Genomic DNA, 21,350 nt, shown 5'->3' with positions numbered 1-21,350 from the left:
TTAATGATGAAGCAGCCATGCTGATAATGATGTTTGAGTTAGTTAGACTTGTGTTACCTTTTACTTTCCTGCTTCACAGGACGTCAGCTCCTCTCTGCTCCATTATTCATCCTCTGTCTCTGAAACAGCGATGATGGGATGGGGGTGTTTATTGGAAGGGGAGCGGTGACAGGAAGACGGGCAGGTGGGGGTTAGACAATATGGTTATCTGGCTGGTAAGGATGTTAACGTGAATACTGAACGATGGTGTTTGGTTGCTTCTCGCCACTGGAAAGAAGAAAATGAACCTGTGATTTGATGCTTTTATAAAACATGAACCCTCTGTGTTTCTGTCATCGTCCTGCGTGCAGACAGTTTTTGCTTCATTCTAACGGACATTTGAGAGCAAACTATGCCTAGTGTGGTGTTTGACGTGGTGTGAATGAGGACTATTTACAGTCTCTAAGTTGGTTTATGTGCCCAGGTCCAGCTCTATGAAGGGGGTCCAGTCCCCTCAGTTGTATCCTGAGCCCCATCTGTTAAAGCTTGGAAGAACAAGAACATAACTGGCTGTGACACCAGTTTGACTATGATGTCATTAAATCCTCTTGAAACAGAGTAGAGGAGTGGGACAGAACATTTCATTTAGTTAAACCTCCAGCTCCAGTTCCATTCCCTCTGTCATGATCCAGAGACAGAAGGGAAACAGCAGGCAAGTAAACTAGTCAGTGAGAGGAACAGCTGTTTGTGCCTTTCGGATTTTTATGGAATTCAAACAATATTTAGGGCTCTGCTGTTTTTGTGAACATTTTACTAAGTACTCTCATTAATGTGAGAAACTGAGCGCCATTTCTCTCACTCTGCTCACAGAGTCCACTCTGCAGTTCTTTTTAGTGTTGTCTGTGGATTCCCACGTCGTTCGGTAACGTGAAACCTCTGCAGGCGGCGGCGCCTAATGCTCGGTGCGGTAAAAAAACAGTCCTTGCATTATATGCACGAGCACTTGTGCAGCAGTCGTTGGAGAAAGCGCAGCAAACGCAGCAGCAAACGCAGCAGCAAACGCAGCAGCAAACGTGCATCTCCTGTTGGCTGCTGCTGACGCCTCAAACCTCAGTCCACAAATGGTGATTGTACAACGCGGGAATATCTCCCTGCGTTAATATGAAGGCATGTTTATGTGATTCCAGCACATGAAAATTACGCTGTCGCCCACCATTTGGGTTCTGTACGGGCGTCTGAGGAAGAGGAGGTCAGTCTTTCTGGCAATGGAATATTCCACCGGGAGCAATAACGTGCAACACACACACACACACACACACACACACTTTATTCTCAAACACAGACTCTGTGCTCGTCCAAAACTTTACACGGTTGTGTGGCTGTGATTGGCATCGTGCCCGTGTCACTACATGTGAGTCACTGGGAACAGTTTTCATTGACTTTGCAGCTTTTAATCAGCTTAAAAGAAGCACGACTACTAACCACACACACGCACACACACACACACGCGCGCAGGCACTCACATATTTTTCCCAGAAACTCTCCCGTTAGTGGTGTAACTCATTAAGCTGCTCAACAGCAAGTGGCTGAATCCATAGGTTTATAGGAAAGCCTGTAAACCAACATGATCAATAAACCTGGGGTTTGTTTATTTGTGGCCTCTGGTGTCCAGAAAAACAACGACATCACAGATCTAACACGCAGCTTTGGCAGTGAATTGGACATTTATGTTTTTGTCATTTGGAGCTGCGACAATCGTTTACTGAATTAATCTGCAACTAATTTGGTAATCTGAGTGTTTTTTTTTTAGTAATTAAAACAAGTACTCAAATGTATTGTTTAGGTTCTGAAATGTAAATATTATTTGCTTCTTATAACAAACAACAAAATTACAACTATTTAATTTTAGGTTTTGGACAAAAAAAGGTTTGATAAGATAATGTCCAGTTTTTAAGAAAATATTCACATTAAAGAAGCTTAAACAATCGGAAATCTTGTTTTAATCGTGAAAAATGCTTCAAACCGATTTAACGATTATTAAAACATTTGTCGATTAATTTAGTAATCGCTTCATTGATGTTTCAGCTCTAAAGTCATGGCAGCTCGTGCTTAATTGGGATCAGTGCATACATGTATACAGTATCATGTATATCCTGTTCACTCGTATGTAAAATTTAGCCCAAGAAAGTAAGAGGTTAGCTACAGTGGATTGAACATGGTGTTCACTAAGGGTGCTACAACTAACTGATAAATCGATTATGAATTGACTTCTGTTCATTTATTGCTAACTCTTTTAATAGCACAAACATGTTTTGTGATTCTAGCTTCATACACATGGAAATCTCTGGTTTGTGGACAAAACAAAAAAATGTGTCATTTTGAAGTTTAGTTCAAATGCTGTTGGACGTCTTTTCACCATTTTCTGAATTTTATGGACAAAACAATAATTGATAAGTAAAATAATAATTAGTTGCTGCCCTGTTGTTTCAAAGGATTTTGTAGTTCACTCTGCCATGTGTGCAGTCCAGATTGATTTAATCCCTGCTGTAATCTGCGCTGGGGTTAAGTCTGTGCTTGTGTCAGTGAAGACTGCTTGTTGCAGTTAAGTGTGCAGTAGCTCCCGTTTCAGTTTAGTTGCTGTTAGTAGTGTGTATATATGACACCGTAGATCATGTGGCGTGAAGGTCGGTCTCTGAACAGGAGTTTGAAACCAGACTGATAATGAACATGAACATATTTATTACTACCACCACGACCACGACCTGTGCGTTTTCATTTAGACTAAAATGATTTGTGCTCGACATCAGAAGTTATCGGCATTCATACGAACACGCCTGAGAACACACCTGAGAATACGCCTGAGAACACATAAGAGAACACACCTGAGAACACATCTGAGAACACGCCTGAGAACACACCTGAGAACACTGAGAACACGTAAGAGAACACACCTGAGAACACAACTGAGAACACACTTGAGAACACATCTGAGAACACGCTGAGAACACATCTGAGAACATACCTGAGAACACGCCTGAGAACATGCCTGAGAACATGCCTGAGAACACGCCAGAGAACACGCCTGAGAACCGTTCAGCTTCATTTTGACGGCTCGTGGTGTGAGTGTTTCCAGTGTCGGGGTCGTGTGGATGTGCAGGTGTATCCCACACAGAATTCATCAGCCACTGAACGGTTGTACAACATAAAGCATGTTAACGTTGCTCCTCCTCTCTAAAGGTCACGTCGATACATGCAGCAACATCCTGTAGGTTCATTTTTCATGAAAGGATGAGCACAACAGCGACATACTCGCAGACAGCTCACTGTGGTCCTGGTCTGAAGAGCTCTGACCCTTGCCCTTTGACCCCCCTCCCCTGAAGCAAAGCCTTCCTCTCCTCCACCCCCTGTTATGAGGACCTCAGTCTTTTCATTCTCCTGGTTCCTCTCTGTCTCTGTCTCTCTCGTCTTTTGTCCTGCTGGAGGCCGGAGCTCACTGACTGTGGCTTTAAAGCCTTCACAGCTGAGGGAACCTCAACAGCTCATCGTCAGGTGTCTACAGGCTTTTAAGGCAATGTTGTTTCCATCTTTGCAACAGTCCCAGCAACAGTAGATGCTTCACGGAGGTTTTAGGTGGTGCATAAAACCTCTGTGCTTATGATGCTTATGATGTGTGTTAAGCTAACAATTAAGACACCCAGTTTAGGTTGAACGAGGACGAGAGGCCCAACAGAGCAGAGCGTCCTGTCTAATGTTCTATGGTTTGGACGGAACAACAAAAACGCCATTTGTGAATCACAAAGGCTGCAATTTACGTGTTCTATTTTTGATTGTTTGCCGTTCTCTGCCAATTCACAACGTGTAACTCCGAACTTCTGATCTTAAATCTACGACATGGTGAATATTCGTTGTGAAAATGTGTGATGGGATTTTTTTTGTTCAGTCCTTTGTACACGTCAAAGACACTGGATGACGCGAGGTGACAGATGAGTGAACGAGCAGCATAAGCAAATGTTTTGTTGTCCATCCAACGGCCTCATCCGCCGTCTTTCCACACCCGTCCATTCCTGACCTGTTGCTATGGTTTCAGTCCCCGGGTCGACAGGCGGTGGTGGCAAGGGTCAAACCAGTTCAGCCACGTTGGCTTGGTGGGGGTGGGTCTGTGTTTATGGTTTGGAATGGCGGCAGAGAGGATAAATGGCGGGGTGATGTGATGATAAGGTAGAAGTTTGTGTGGTGGGTGTGTGATGCTGTATGTGTGTGTAATTGAGGGTGGAGTCTGTGATGTAGCTCAGCGTTGATTGAGGATCAAAGAGCTTTTTTTTCTTCAATGGGTGGTGCTGCTGCTGCTGCTGCTGCTGCTGCTGGTGGTGGTGGTGCTGCTGCTGCTGCTGCTGCTGCTGCTGCTGCTGCTGGTGGTGGTGGTGGTGGTGTTGGGGCCTCAGGTATTCTCGACGCACAAAAGACTATTCATGTGTGCTGGAGCCTCCTGGGGGATTGGGTGGGGTTCATTCAGGGAGATGGAAATGGGGGTTGGTTGTTGTTGGGGTTTAGAGCCACTGATGCTCATATGAGTGTGTGTGTAACTAACAACTGTTTTCATAATCAATTCATCTGTTCATCAGTCTCTCAATGAAAAGATGAGTTGCTTCATCTATAAAATATCAGACAATATCAGACTAAAATAAAAATGTTCCCAAACCTAAAAATGAAGACAACCTCACATATTTTGAAGTTGCCCTGCTGGGATCAATCAAGTCTGTCTGAATCTGTTTCTGAATTCAATTGACTTTCATAGAGAATGAAACAGAACAGATAGAACAGAGAAACATAAACTCTTCATTTCTGTTTCTGTTTCAGATTCATATAATAAATGGGATTGTGGTTATGAGCTGGTGTCTTTACTCCTGTTTTAGAGCACAATGCATATCTTTTTGTGGACAAAACAAAGACATTTCACAATTTGTTTTTCACCGATTACTGACATCTTGAGCACCAAATAACTAATCGGTTAATAAATAACAGTGACAGTTTAATCTGTACAACAGTCGTTAATCCCACAAAAAGAGAAGATCCACACACATTGGAGCGTGTTGTATTCAGGGTAAAGGTTATTCAAATTTCTCCTCACTTTTACTTGTACCTCTCACTATCTAGGATATCCTCATTATTGATCACATGTGTACATCACGTGACTTTGTTAACCTGGATGTTTGGTATTTAAGGATAGCTCCTCGCTACGAGCACCAGGGCTCACCGTCAGGCTCCAGTCATGTCAGAAAGTCAATGAGACTGCTGTGGTTTCCTCTCGTATGCTTCACTGCTGCATAAAAAAATAAATAAAACACATTTTAAATAAAATATTTTATTCTGTCAGATTCTTCAGCATTTGTGCTCTCGGAATCAGTGAAGAACCCACTGTGGAGAAAATGAAAGAGAGCACTCGTGTTTTAAAATGTATGGACGAGGGGAAGAGGGTTGTCACACACGACGAGTTTGTGCAGCAAATGCAGAAACACAAATCACACACACACACACTAATCTAAATCTAATCTTATCAACTCCTGTGTTGCTGCTTCTCTTTCAGAACTGTGGTGCAGGGAGTTAGTGGAGGACAAACAACCTCTGTTTCTAGCTGGATTAGGCTGTACTGAAGATATATATATATATATATATATATATATATATATATATATATATATATATATATATATATATATTTATATATATATATATATATATATATATATATGTATATATGTGTGTACATGACTAAGACACATAAGTGGTTTTAATAGTATGGTGTCAGTACATCCTTCGTATCCCTTTGTCTCTGATGACTGTTGATGTACCTGGGCTCACAGTGGTAGTGACACACCCAGCACCTTATGGCTGATGTGTTGATAGGAGTGATGTCTCCACACGGTCCCCGCCCCGGTGTCTCAGCTGCTGCCTGTGTGAGCAGCTTTGTTTCCACAGCAGCTCCGGGGCATGCATTTATAAATCTTAGCAGCCGCCTCGTCTGACACAGCAGCTGTTTGAGTAGAACACATGGCTGTGGTGATGTGAGCGGTGACGCCCTGATCTAGATGAGATGAAGCTGTACCTGAGTGTATTCTTATTCGTTTACTGACGTCTGCTCTGTTTTCTCTCCTCAGGACGAGAAAGCTGCAGATCAGAAACATTCCACCTAATCTACAGTGGGAGGTAAGTTCCTAATGTTCCTGTGACCACACGGTCATCACACCAACAAGTGAAAAGTGTTTTATTGTCAGTATTATTTGATCTTGTAGATGCATGACAGTGTAAGTTATAGCTCAGTCTCTGATGAGAACCCACAGCATCTCGTCATCACATGACTGTAACAGCGTTGGCAGTGTGGCACGCCGGCTTTCAAGTGAAGAAGCTGCGCTTCCCTTTGTCTGTGCAAGAGCTTCACATTCATTTATGACGCGTATCATCACTGACTGTGCTGAGCGTCTGCATGAACACATGGAAACAAAAATGTTCAATTTGCACTTTTATTCAAATGAAAACAGCGTGTGCAGCTGTGAACAGGCTCAGAGAAGCCGCTGCCTGCTTCACCGTGATAATAAACGTTTGTTTTTTTCCTGTAGCCTTAAAATAAGCCCTTTATATGTATTTTAGACAACCACATAATAAACCAACCAAGAAGAAGACGCATGTTTACATCCTTTATGGTATGGGAAGGCAGTACAGGCTCAAACAGAGGAGGATTTATGACAGATTATTATGAAGACAGAGCTTGCTGGCTGTTGCTGTGAGGTGGGCAGCGACAGGTTAACCAGTGTCAGCCGGTCAGCATACAGGCCCCACACTCGATGTTAATTGTAATTTGTGAATTGTTATTTAGGTGCATGGATAATCACACACTTTGTTGTGAAGCTAAACCTTTCAAATATTACATGGAGCTCAACTGTAATAACCACATGCTTGTGTTCAATATACTCAAGTTCAGAAATTTAACAAAAGAAAGTAAAGAAACAATAATTATATGTATGTATGTATATATGTATACATACATACATATGAATGTAAAATATTCACTTCTTTGAGTCGAGGGGGCATAAAATCAGTCTCTCCGTCTGTCCAAAAACATTCTACCAGCTTGAGTTTTGCCATTTTTTGTCACTGATTTTGTTCTACTGTGTGTCCTCGCTCCTGCTTTTATTTGCGGGTTTAAATCCTGGGCTGAGAACTGGTGCTGCATGTGCAGAGAAGTGTAAAAGACAAAGTGAGACTGCTGTGGGTCAGAGAACATGGTCTCTAATGCAATGCTAATGAGGGCGGAGGGTGAGGGCCAATCCATTCATCTGTCCATTATTTCCCCAATGAATCAATATGTGGTTTGGTCCATAAAATGTTCACATTTAAGCAGCTGAGAAATCACACAGCTTATTTTAATTATTATAATAAACCTTAACCCACAGGGAGTGTTCAGACCTGTTCCTGTAACATCTGCAAACAGACCAGATCACTCAGTACAAATAGTAATGAAAAGTCTGAATGCAGTTCTATGGCACCTTTCCCATTATACAGTTGCGGCGCGGCACGGCGCGGCACTACTTGTTTTATGTTGCTTTTCCATCAGTGACAGTACCTGGTACCTGCTGCTGTTTTTGGTACCTGGTCTGTTGAGGTTCAGCTGAGCCGATACTAAAACGTCGACACAAGAATCAAAGCGAACAATACTGAACTGTAGATCAGTTAAAAAGACTTCAAAATCCTGAAAACATGCGTTAATCTCCAACATTTAGCAAAGGACATTTCTAAAATCTAACGAGGGTCTTTCTGTTGTCCCCGTGTGTGTGCGTGGGTCTCCGGTTTCCTCCCACAGTCCAAAAACATGCAATATGGGGATGAGGTGAATTGGACACTCTAAACCGTGAGTGTGAGAGCGGACGGTTGTTTGTCCCTGTGATGGACCGGTGGCGCCCTCATGTCGAGGATGAAGCAGTAGAAGATGAGTGAGAGTGCGTCTGGACGCGTCAAACCGAGTAGAGCCGAGCCGAGCCGTGCTAGAAGTGTATCATGGAAGGCGGCGTTAGTTTGCAGCATGAAAATCCCAATGTTTAGAGGTTGCCATGACACCGAGGATGATCCCTCTGCACATGTATGTAGCCCCTGAGGCGTTTGTGCATGTGGGTCATATCTGATGTGAATCATGGGTTAGAGACCACAGGTCAGGCTGAGGAGACAGCGGTCATGTGAAGCAGCACAGCTGGAGGATGATTGTGATCCTTCCTCTTTGACTTCTCTCGACTAAAAGTTAGTTACTCGTCACTCAGTCTATAAATAATAACTTATATTTATAATACACAATAGTGTGACTCATTCCTTCATTCATCTGCTGCCAACACTTCACACTATCACGTTCCACGAATGATTATGACTCATAATTTGCACAGGTGAACACCAAATGCTGCACATTTAGACACAAAAGACAAACATAAATAATCTACAAGGATTACTCTGCACTAGAGAAAGCACTCCAAGAGCAAAAACCTTTGCCACGGTTAACGACTGTTCCTGGATCTGTCTCTGGATCGCCACCAAAACTTAATATATTCCTTCCTTTGTCTCAAACAAACATCCCAGAAAGTGTCATCAAGCTCCATTGCAAAGATTTAGAGTCGTGTAAAACACCGGCGGGAGAAAAGCAAAGCCATGCATGTGTGTCAGCATCAGGGAAGTGGATCCTGCAGCGATGTCACAACGTCATTGTAGAGATTCATTTCATCTACAAACGTGTTGCTGACAAATCACAAAAAAACTTAGCTGTCACTGTAACCTGTTAATAAAGTACACACACACGTACAGTATGTATACACACAGGAATACAGCAGAATCAGCACGGTGTGTGTGTGTGTGTGTGTGTGTGTGTGTGCGTGTGTGTGTGCACGTGTGTGTGTGAGTGTGCGTGTTTGTGTTTGTGTGTGTGTGTGCCAGCGAGCTGCTGCTGCTGCTGGATCGTCTCCATTTCTCCGCTGCACCGATGCTGCCAACTGTGTCCACAGGAGGGCGACATGTCGCCGTCAAATCTAATAAAGAAAGTAATGAAGTTAATGAAGAGGGTTAAGTGTCAGGCCATTCTGAAGATAAGTGGACAAGCGTACATGATGGGATGTCTTCACTCTGAGGGGAGAGGGAGAGACAGGAAAGGAGATGTTTTTCTCTCACTTCAAAATAAAAGAACATCCTGTTTTACACACACAGGATCTTTAGTACCTCACAACATAATGATAATAAAAGACTCAGAATGAAACTAAAGTAATGATGAAAACAATGCACTGCGTTTAAATTGTAGAATGAGTGACTTGTCATCTATCGCCATGGTCTGCTCGCGGTCACGTGATTTTTCTGCCGTCAGCAGCAGATCATTAGTGTCGTCCAGCTCAGCCTCTGATGACATCACAGCATTAATGTCAAATCTGTGAATGAGGAAAAAAGAAAGACCGTGGACCATATTTATTAAACTCTACTTTAGTTTATATCAAGTCAGTTATTTGATGTGTGTGTGTGTGTGTGTGTATAACTGCTCGCAAACAAATGATTAATCGATTAGTTTCTGATTACTGATTAATGTAGAGAATAAAGTTTTATGATATTTTATTTTGTTTTCTGGTTTCCTCTCTGACAGTAAATTGAATATTGTTTTTTTGGGGGGAAAAGTCAGAGTCAGAGTTGAGAAGCGGTGAAGTCCTTTCAGTTAGTGTGTGCATCACTAAGTTAGTGTAAGTTAGTGTACTTTAAGGGAATCCTTTAAAAAGCTCTTGCCCTTCATTTCCATCCTAACCTCTTGTTCTCTTCCTCCTCCACGTGGACTGACGGTGTTTTCTCTGGTCTTCTCGTCTCTCAGGTGCTGGACGGTCTGTTGGCTCAGTGTGGAACTGTGGAGAACTGTGAACAAGGTAAACGCCGCCGAGTCTCTCCTGCTCTCAACGCCAAACACGTCTGATCCACATCCTCATTCTCTACATTACAAAAAGTGCAGCACACTGTGATATTCCATGGCTACCAGTGCAGCAACATGTGGCAGTTTGCTGCCCCCGTGTGGCTGCAAACGCTAACTGCTATATTCACACCTAAAGTTGATTTCTCAGATTTTTCATTCCCATTAAGTTATGGAATAAGATGCTGCACTTTTCAGATGTACTGTAATATGTTGAAATATTACACAACAGTTCAAGGATCCACAACAGTATAGATATTGTTATTATAATAATAATAATAACAATGATAACAATTGCAGATGTAATCTATTCATAATTAGTTAAAAGGTGGTGGGATACGAAGCTGAATTCTTAATTTTCATTATCATCACTCAGAGTGATGTCATCAAAGTTATACAGTATGATGAGGATGTGGTTAACTCCCATAATGCTTTGCCTTGGAGCCGTTGGCTCTGCCTGAATGCTTTTCCACGTTTGTCACATCTTCCTCATCTCTCATTGGACCGTATGCAAAATGTAATATTAGGTAAATGAAGTCATCTTTTATGTGAAACCTAATCAGTGAAGTCTTTGTTTCTTGTCTTTTTGTTAAATCCATTTTGAAACCAACACGTGCGTCTTTATTTCTGTCTGTCTTCTTTCCTTTCTTTGTTTCAGTGAATACAGACAGTGAAACTGCAGTGGTTAATGTCACATACGCATCCAAGGAGCACGCCAGGCAGTAAGTTCTTCATCCTTATTCAACATGATGTCTCTGTTACTTCTATTACATGTATTTTTGTCATAATAAAGTAAACCCATGTAGAAAATATCCGGATGTAGATTTCTTCCTGTGTGCATATTTTGCATTAGTTTGTTTTTTTAATGTTTGACCAAAGACCAAATATAAAAGTACAGAAAACTATAATTGATGTGATTTCCTATTGAGAATCATCACTGATGCCACTAAAACAACAAGCTGCGAGTTCTCTGCCCCATTACTGACATCTAGTGGACATTAATAGGAACTACAATGTAAAACTTGCTCTGTGCTCTGAAAAAAGATTCAGTGAGTCTTAACTCATTCTAAAAGTATTGTTGTTTAATAGCAATGCATCAAATATCATATTTTTATTCATAGAATCATGAACAGTTAGAAGTTAAAATGCAGAAAGTGCCTTTGGATTGTACTTGTGTACAATTTTATACTGATTTAAATAATATGTATATTTACATATACAAATATGCGGCAGCCTGTGGAGCAGTGGGAAGGAATTGGGCTTGTAACCAGAGGGTGCCGATGCTAGAACATTATCGGCTCTTTCACCAGCTGCCTGTAATGTAACGTTGTGAGCGCTGTGTGTCTCCTCAGAGCCATCCAGAAGCTGAACGGGCACCAGTTTGAGAACAATGCCAGCGTCCTGCACGTCTCCTACATACCTGATGAGAACTCTGAGCTGGAGGGCGACCAGCGGGGGCCCGACAACGGCCGGCGCTCTGGTTATGGGCCTCGCAGTCCTCGCGGTGGCCCCCCAGGCTCGGGGATGCCCTCCAAACCTCCACACAACGACATCCCCCTGAGGCTGCTGGTGCCCACGCAGTACGTCGGGGCCATCATCGGCAAAGAGGGCGCCACCATTCGCAACATCACCAAGCAGACACAGAGCAAGTGAGTGGAAGTCACCTGTGTTTGTGCTGGTTTTTATGTAAGAATAAGAATAGAACCAAAATAACTCAAACACTCTGGGCCGTACTGTACTGTACCAAACCGTACCATGATGGAAACACAGCATCAGTTACCTATGATGGTTATGGTTAATGTAGGGAAGTGAGCTGTGGTTACAAAAGCATCATCTGCTGTGGTTAAGCTGTCCAAGTCAATGAAAACACGCACCTAACAAGCAAGTATGTGTGAGGAGTGTCTGTACAGTACATGAAATCAGTGAAAGTGCTTTGAATTTGAATTTTGTGTTTTCAAGTTTAAATGTACATGTACTTTACACGAGAGAAACTGTGTTTAAAGGTGAAAGAAATCCTTTAATACATTTCAAATCAGTAACAAGGCGATCAGAGATGGCTGACTTCAGTGTCAACATTCTAAAAGGGTTATTCTAAATTGTAACAAGCCTCTTTCGGCCTGTGCGGAAACACACACAGACACACACAGACATCACTCCCAAGTAATAATTAGCTTGGTTTTAAAGGGGAATCTGACAGAGGTAAAGATGTTTTGCAGTAAAGAAATTGGAAATGAAAAAGTCATCAATGCTTCACACTCTGTCTCGCCGCTGCAGGATCGACGTGCACCGCAAAGAGAACGCCGGTGCTGCAGAGAAGCCGATCAGCATCCACTCCACCCCCGAGGGCTGCTCCTCTGCCTGCCGCATGATTCTGGAAATCATGCACCAGGAGGCCAAAGACATCAAGACGTAGGTTTTAAAGAGTGGTGGTGAAAACGTATGAAGCGTGTCGCAGGATCCTGGACACTGTTGTTTGTTTGGACGTGTGTTAGTGAAGTCCTGATGTGCTTTTGTTTTCACTTACAGCATTGAAGAGATTCTGCTGAAGATTCTTGCTCACAACAACTTAGTCGGACGCCTGATTGGAAAAGAGGGACGCAACCTGAAGAAAATCGAGCAGGACACAAACACCAAGATCACCATCTCCTCGTAAGACCAGTGCTCACACACACGCACACACACGCACACACACACACACACACACACACACACACCCCTGCTTCACCTGCGATGAAAAATACTGAGCGCTGTCCCAGGCATGGCTATCTACTGTACACAGTGAGTGCATCAGTAACCGCCTCCTCTGCTCGTGTGATCTGCACAGTCTGCAGGATCTGACTCTGTACAACCCGGAGAGAACCATCACAGTGAAAGGCTCACTGGAAGCCTCCGCCCAGGCTGAGATGGAGATCATGAAGAAGCTCAGAGAGGCGTACGAGAACGACATCGCTGCTATGAATGTAAGTCTGAACAACCTCGCTGATGACCTGTGTCCACTTTAAAGGATTTTACACAGTTTCAGTCTTTCCACCGGCTCTACTCGCCTCGACGCGGCACGACACGGCACGGTTCGGGTTGCATCTCCACTACAAAAGAAGTACCTACTCAACGTGGGCGGAGTCATCACTGCACGGCTGTGTGGAACTGAAAATAGTCCCTAGTACCGGGTTATTATGCGAGTGGAGCCGGTTTGGTTTTTATGAAGTGTGGTTGTGTGAGGTGTTTGTGTTATTATTAACACTTTGACGACCGTGCTGCTAAGTGTGAACCAGCCTGGGACCTGGACACCAGCTGGGACAGACGGTGGACACATTTTAGAGGCAGAGTTGTATTTCTGTGCCGTGGAGCGAGCATCCGAGAGGAGCTCAGGGTAGAGCTGCTGATTGACCATGATTGACCATGACCATTGACCATGCTGAGGTCAATCAGGGAGGAGACTGGGCACTCAGGACTCGCTGGAGAGATTACATCTCTCAGCTGGCTTGGGAACACCAAGGGATCCTTCCAGAGGAGCGAGAGGAAGAGTCTGGGCTTCTCTTCTGAGACTGCTGCCCCTGTGACCCAGAGAAGCAGAAGACGACCAGATGAGATGAGAAGGAAAGGCTCACCGAGCAGTCGTGTGCTTCAGTCTTTGGAGGCTTTGTTCTCACTTTTCCTTTTCCTGCTGGAAACTGAAGTTTGTTAACCGCCTAGAGATAATCAATCATTTTTACATCATGGCACAAACGAGCGCTTCATTCAGATTTCCCTCAGTGACACAAACCTGTTAGATGACATCACTCACTGACTTCAGTGGCTATAGATGTTCTTAGTTGAACCTTTTGCCTAAAATGTCTTATTTGTGCTGTTTCTGCTGGCAGCCATGTTATCATTACACACACACACGAGTGACTTGTAAAGCAGTTGTTTTCAGTGTAACTGAATCATAAGAATCAGTGAATTAACAACATTTGTTGACTGGAGCACAGACGGAGTCTGTGATGCTGCTCGCTGTCACTAAATACACCAGACTCCTCTGTTAAATATTGAGATTTTAGACATTTCCGTGGTGATTGTTGGAGATGAAGCCACGTTTGTGCGCTTTGATTCTTGTGCCTCTTCCTGTGCCGTGCCGTGCCGAGTAGCACGAGTGGAAACACTCTCACACTGAGAGATTGTGTCCTGATGCCAGGCTGGTTGGCACTTCAAAGAACCTGAACTATGTCTTTGATTTTCATTGATTTTCATTGATTTTCATTGATTTTTATTGATTTTTTTGTTGTTTATTTTCTATTGACATTTATACAGCATGTAAATAAAGACCTGTGCTGTCTCGGTGTCTAACCGACATGATTCTTCACAGCAACAGACCCACCTGATCCCTGGACTCAACCTGGGAGCTCTGGGTCTCTTCCCCTCTTCCTCCAACATGCCCCTACCTCCGCCGGGAAATTCTGGATCCGGTGCCCCCTATGGCTTTGGGGTAAGAATACTTACTGTTTAGGTTTAGCACTTGAAAGTTAACAGTGTCCAGACACTTTTGTCCTTTTCTACAACTGCTTTGATCTGAAAATGAACCCACAACTGTAACACAGGCTACATTGTCGGTCGTAACGTAGTCGTACACGTCGTGGATAGAGATCGAGGCTGGAGACGACTGATGAAGAAGAATAACGCTGTGCTGTTTTGTCTGTGTGTCCAGGCTCCAGAGCAGGAGACGGTTTACATCTACATCCCAGCGCAGGCAGTGGGAGCCATCATTGGGAAGAAGGGACAGCACATCAAACAGCTGAGCCGCTTCGCCGGGGCCTCCATCAAGGTCTGTACGAGTTCCTGAGACCACATGTTCAAACAAGCACAAGTTTCTCAGACATCAGGAGAACCTTTTCCATGTGCTGTCCACACAACTCACACGACCACGAGAACATTCATTACAGAACATTTCAGACAGACCGCACACACGTGTGTCACAGGACGTTTGCATAAAAATCACTGGGTTTTTTTGTAATTGTGAAGTAAAATAATAACTTCTTTAGACAATTTAGACCGGGCGTGTCCAAAGTCCGGATTGGCTCGTGGTCAGATTTTGTTTTACAATGAGTGAAAACCTGAGTCCCGGGTTCACAAATAAACTTATATCATGATATCTGACTCCAGATATGAAAGAAAGGCAGCTTTACTTTCACTTGTTCTCTCCTGCGTGGCTTAGATTTGGTTACATTGTGGCAAGGAAAATACAATTATTTTAAAGGGGACATATTATACCCTTTTTCCCCCATTAAAATAGTTCCCTGGTGTCCTAATGAACATGTCAGTGACATGCTTTGGTCAAAATACCATAAGGATGAAGAATCATAGTAGTTCAATAACCCTGCTAAACCCGCCCCTTTCAGAACGCTCCGTTTTGTGCGTGGTCCCTTTAAATGCAAATGAGACACAGGCAAACACACACCCACTTCTTCCAGAGGGTTTCTGATTTGTCCTCTTTACAGCGCTCACTCGCTCAGCTCCTGTCCCCTCCCCTCATTCGTCTCCCCCTCCCTCCACTAGTTCTCTGACAATATCAACATGGCAGCGTGAGCAGCGAGAGTGCCGTCACAGGAAGAGACGTCCTACATAAGGATTTAACTGTAAATCAGTTAAAAACACTTAGGGACAGCACCGCTGATCCACCGCTGATCGCTGAATAAACTGCTGCTGTATGTGACTGTATGTGATCAGTGGTGGCGATCAGCGGTGCTGTCCCTAGGTCTTGGTCCTTGTGTCAGATGTCTCTTCCTGTGACGGCACTCTCTGTGAAAATCAGGCGCAGGGAATTCAACATTGCGTGTTTTATCGCCCATACTTACACTAAGGGGGACCACGAAAACATGACTGAGTATTCTTTTTCCACACTTTGACGACTGGTAGGGCCTCCAGAGTCCCAAATATAAGTATTGAAATGGTTAAAAAGTTGATTTTGCATAATATGTCCCGTTTAAAGCAGTTGCTGTTGCTCGTCTCGCTTCATGTGCACCACATGCCTGCTCAGCTGTGATGTAAGATGCTTTACCGTGTGCAGCGTGGGAATGTCGAGAGTCGGTCGTTCTAACCGGGCTGAGATTGGTGCTCGTGTGTGAGCCGGTTATTTGATTACAGGAAACAGTGTGGTCGTACAGAGACAGTGGAACATGCTCTTCTCTTTCTTATGGTCAATTCAATGAGGTCAACGGTTGTTTATTGAACTGACTGACCTGAGGCTTTCATTCTTCAATAAGAAGAAGAATCATGATTTTCATAGTTCAAGTGCTGTGTGAACCCGTTTGACAGTTATTTGAATGAAACAATAATATAATTTGTCATTATACTGTATTTAAATGTTACACATTGCAGCTTAAACCAGCAGTTGTGTAACTATATCAGGTTTATTTGATATTCCACAGAATCAGGCAGCATAAGCCAGGTTTGGTGGAGTCCTTTGACACAAGAGAGGAGTTCACATCAGGAGGTGAACATGCACAGAACTGTCACAGATACAACAGGGCTCCAAGCTGTCTCTAAGTTGTCATCACAATCAACAGTTTATTTTACATGAAGTGTTGATTGTGACATTAAAATAATAATGGATACTAAACCTGGATGACAGGAAACCTCTCTCCTTCCTCTTCTATGGGGTTTAATGTCCACTTTCATCTGTGATGTTGCATGACTGCCCTCTTCTGGAGTAAGACATCTTCATATTCTTTCTTTGCTCTCATCTCCTGAACATTTCTCACCTGTCTCACCTCTGTCCTCCCCTGCGTTTAAATGCAACATCACTTACAAGTGCTTTTATGTGACGTTGTCCTTTTATGTGGTGACAAATGATGGTGCACTGTGTTCACAACAATAAAAAATCAATTGAAAAAACAACACGGCATCCAGCACACGGTCAGAGTACAGCCTGGAGCCCTTTAAAGAAAGAAACACAATCCTGAACCCTAACACTGAATGGAGATTATTAAATCCAATTCAAAGTATGGAGTATGGGACCCACAAGGTGAGAATCTAGCATCCACTTACTGTAATTAGTCAGATTTCTTACATTAATTAGTCAGATTTACATATGTTTATCACACTGCATCTACAACAGTCTCACGTGACTGAGTTTGTCATTAATGGTTCCTGAATATCTGGATTTCCTCTGGAGCAGACAGACAGACAGACAGATATAATTTTTTATAAATGTTATAAATTTCAGTACATTTATCCACCCTTGTATAAATCCTCCTAGTTAGTCGTGTCTCATTTTGTGAGTAGTGATGTTCAATCCTTCCTTCTCATCATCTCTTGCCAGCACGTTTCATAAATACATGGCACAATATCACACGGATGCGTTTGTCTGCAGACGAAACGTGTCGTTATTTTATGATCCATCCTCTTCCTAGTACTGCGAATACTGTCAGAATGTACTTGTACAGGTGTTCACGAGTCATTTTTGTCATCTGCTCTGTCCCCACACACAATCACAGCAACGCTCTGACACGTTATCACAAACGAGAACATTTAGAATTTAAATTTACATTTAAAATGAATGTTTTCTTTGTTATATGGAGCAAATAAACCAGCTAGTGCCTTTTTTTAAAAACGTTATTAATTTTTTCTATATTACAAGACCAGCATGTGAAAAATGGAGAGTGACGCTGCAAACATATACAGATGTGATAGAACACTAGATCCAGCCCATAGTTGTCTTTCTGTCTCCCCTCTCCTGTCCTTCCCTCACCCTCCCCTGCTCCGGGCATATACAGTAGCTTCCTCCTCCTTCCTTTCCGTCTCCCCTCTGATCCTGCCCGTGCAAAGATACATCACAAACCCCCCAAAGCTGGTACCTCCCACATGGCTGACCGTACCAGCAATCTGCAAACACTGATCCACAACAGGCCGCGCACAGCAACGACACCAGGCGGGACGTGTGCAGAGGCAGTGAGGCAAGGCAGCGAGGCAAGGCAGCATAGCAACCAACTCAAATCCCCAACCTTTAACCACACCAGTGCAAACAATAAGAGAGCGTGCACAACACTTGAAACCGCTCCAGCTCCATCCACACGACCTGGTTGAAGAGGTGACATCAGCCGCTGAGGCCTTTCATCTGAGTCAGCAGAAGCCTTTCATGGACGGAGGTGGTAGTAATGCAACATTACTGTATGCTCGTTTGGATTCTCAATGGCGAGAGCGGCGCCTGGCAGCAAATCCTTTTCACAACAATGAGCCAATGCAATGAATGGGCAAAAGGTTAGCAGCAACTGAGCAGCAACTGAGCAGCAACTGAGCGCTTAGCGCACTGTCGTCCTTTGACCTCTGTACAGAGACGATGAAGAAAGTGCATCAGGCCTCGTCGAGTTAGTTATGTCTGTTGTTACAAAGCATCTGAAAGAGATTAACATGAAGCTGCTGCAGCCGCACAGAATGAACGACCTCACAGTTGTGGGGGTTTTCAACCTGGGCTCTACGTGCATGTATGTGCATGTAAAAACTGATCCAGGAGATGGATTTGATTTGTTTCTCTTTGATAGAATCACTGCAGCTTTAGAGTCTCCCTCATCTCTCACTTTATATTCTTAAAAAGACAAAGTGTCCAGTCTTTGTCATCGTGTCCCAGAAAAAAGTCTTTCTCTCACACAGTCCACCCTCCTCCTCCTCCTCCTCTTCTCTCTTTCTCAAAGTTTTTACTGAGATACATTATCGGAGGCTTTTATAAAACAAACACTTTTACTGGACATAAGTGAATGTCACAGTTTCCCTGTAGGATGACACTGTTGCCGCTCGTTGTAAAAGTTTAGTAATAACGATTCATTTACTGTTTTAGATTGAACATAAAGCCTTGACTGAACAATCCTGGAATTCTCCTTTAACTAAGAACACAATCAAAATAGACACAACTGTGATAAACAGTAGGTGGCGTCACATTCACCTTTTGTCGACGCTCCAGCTTTTTAAAAACCTTTTCAAATGTTCTGGGTTTTTTTTTAATGCAAATCCAAAGAAACATAAACCTTGTGAGTGAAAAAGTAACTTTAGTCCCCGAAAAATATGACTTGTGACTCCATCACCCCACAGGAAACACACACACACACACACACATGCACCCCTAATGTGGGTCTGATGGTGAGACAGCAGCTAACTCCACTCTTAACGTATTCTTAAGATATCACACACTCAGTGGCTGAGATTGTGCGAGGTTAGCCACGGCGCGTCACGTGACAGCGTCATGTGACACGTTGATCAGACGTTGATATTATTTGAAATGACGTGAATATTCCGCACGATTACAAAAACCCACAGCATGTACAGGATGGGTGGGCGGGGTTTGATAGTGTTTCTTGGCCCTTGGCAGAGGTCCCGCCCTCTTCTTTGAGCCATCATGTTTGTGTGACTGAAACTGGAGCCTCATGTTATGTTTTTTTTCCCCCCTCTCTCTCTTTAAAGCTAAACCACAGAAATTTGTGTTGTGTCAGCTGCCATCACAATGGGAAGTCCTGCCTGTGCACCGTGGTCCAAAGCCTCTCTCACATCCCAACAGTATTGCAGTTTATACAAACAATGGGCCGAACAGTAACCTCATCTATAAAGGTTACATTTGTCCGTCTGTTAACGCACAGGTGCCCTTCTCCACGCTCATGCCACCAATAGAGAAGCCAATAAAAGAGCAGTCTTACGAACAAAAGGTTCAACAGCTGGTGGAGAAATTCAAAACTAACGAGGCTGCGGCACAAACTCTGGCAAGAAACTTTGTCCATCAAAATCAACTTAACAGTAAAGACGTGGCAGAGGCTGTGGCCAGAAGCGTCTCAGAGCATCCCGGTCAGCTGAGCAGTAACCGACAACCTCAGGCGCGAGAGATCTCAGTGAGCAGCAGCAGAGTGGCCGAAGCTCCGCCTGTGAACGCCGCAGAGAATCCAGCTCAGCTGAACAGTAACAGAGCGGCGGGAAACATTCCAGAGCATCCGAGCGTCCTGAACAGTGACGCGGCGACAGCGAGCGCCTCGGAGCATCCGGGTCAACCCAACAGCAACAGAACTGTAGACTCTGCAGCGAGCGACCCGTCAGCACAGGAGGATGACACAGAGACAGGCGCCATGTCAGGCCCGGAAGGCGACGCATCCACCAGTAGAAAAAAGTCCAATTATCCACTTCCTTATGATATCATTGACGAAGGAGAGAGTTTCCTCCTGGGATCAGACCCTTGGAAAAACACAGAGGATGAGGACCTGGTAGACATGTTTTTCATATAAGACACATCTATTCTCTCAGGCACTCACAAACTTTGACACACGAGGGAGGAGGGTTGATAAGAATCCAGACGACTTACGGTTGCAGGCGCAGATAAAAGCACCTGGTGTTGATACAAACGAAGACGTGCAGACATGCCTTTTTAAAAGACTCATTCAGGTTTTATCTTCCTGCCAAAGCATAGCTACTAGAAAATAAGAATAGAATAGAATAGAAATATATAATAGAACAGAGGTATTTATTGTTGTTGGGAGCGATGGCCACAGAACTCAGGATCCTTCATCTTTCAAACTCTGGTGAAACCACCTCCGTGGTCACTGTTTGACCTGTGACCTCACGTGTAATGGAGAACACAAACGCCGCACAAGAGAACCTTCTCCAGAGCCAGGTTAGGTCAAGTCAGCTGTCTGTAAGGAGGAAACCAAGCAGCTGAGAGACACCTCTTTCCCCCTCACAGGGCCCAGCATAGCATAGCTGTTTCACCTGTTACCCCGTGTGTTATTACCACCTCTTGTTAGTAAACCTTCCGTACACTTAGACACACTTAGACACATTTATATTACAATTACCAAACCGAGGAAACACAGCAGCCATGTGGTCAAGACACCGTCTTTGATTCTGCCGTCGCCATTCCTTCGCTGACCTGACTTGACCTTTGGTCCGCGGTCTCACAGACACACATTCTCTCGCAGATATCCGTGTATAGTAACATTCATAGATACTGTTGTTATATACTTTGATGTCCCTTCAATAAATGTTTCATAAATGTATAGATGCGTCTAATTAATGGTGAATATTTAACCATTGATGTGCCACTGTGGCTCATCAATTATTCAGTGCATTCTTAATTATAATCCATATGTATAACTATATTAATGAGACGGAATCAGTGAATTGGCTTTTTTATTATAATCAATTTTATTGAAGTTCATCCATCGTGGGACTTATGTTATTAGCAATATTATTAAAATGAGTATTATAGAAATGCACATAATATTATTGGTGCCTCACCTGATCCACGGCACTGTCCCAACACCGTGAAATGACTTTAACTTTTTTATTTTTTATTCCTTGTTATTTTCACGTCTTATGTTAAATTCTCGACCAGTGAGGGCACCAGTGTGTGCAGAGACGAGACCACCCTCACCTCCCTTTGATCTGTATGCGGGTT

General features: G+C 43.5%; 1 protein-coding gene across 2 annotated transcripts in view; it reads left to right on the top strand.

Moving 5' to 3' along the window:
- Nucleotides 1–21,350, top strand: part of igf2bp1 (insulin-like growth factor 2 mRNA binding protein 1) — a 55,706-nt gene that overhangs the window by 30,631 nt on the left and 3,725 nt on the right. Inside the window, exons 3-12 of one of the 2 annotated variants that reach the window (XM_044050590.1) lie at nt 6,135–6,183; nt 9,857–9,908; nt 10,608–10,671; nt 11,302–11,598; nt 12,224–12,358; nt 12,476–12,598; nt 12,774–12,909; nt 14,292–14,411; nt 14,631–14,747; nt 19,376–20,919. In XM_044050590.1, coding sequence (XP_043906525.1) covers nt 6,135–6,183; nt 9,857–9,908; nt 10,608–10,671; nt 11,302–11,598; nt 12,224–12,358; nt 12,476–12,598; nt 12,774–12,909; nt 14,292–14,411; nt 14,631–14,747; nt 19,376–19,579 — 1,297 coding nt within the window. In that variant the 3' untranslated portion in view covers nt 19,580–20,919. Of the gene's footprint in view, nt 1–6,134; nt 6,184–9,856; nt 9,909–10,607; nt 10,672–11,301; nt 11,599–12,223; nt 12,359–12,475; nt 12,599–12,773; nt 12,910–14,291; nt 14,412–14,630; nt 14,748–19,375; nt 20,920–21,350 lie in introns of those variants that run through there. The other variant, XM_044050589.1, reaches the window with a different exon arrangement.

This window comes from Solea senegalensis, linkage group LG19, assembly GCF_019176455.1.
Source record: "Solea senegalensis isolate Sse05_10M linkage group LG19, IFAPA_SoseM_1, whole genome shotgun sequence".
NCBI classification, from domain to species: Eukaryota; Metazoa; Chordata; class Actinopteri; order Pleuronectiformes; family Soleidae; genus Solea; species Solea senegalensis.
The sequence above is the reverse complement of the archived record's forward strand: the minus strand, read 5'-3'. Positions and strand labels throughout refer to the sequence as shown.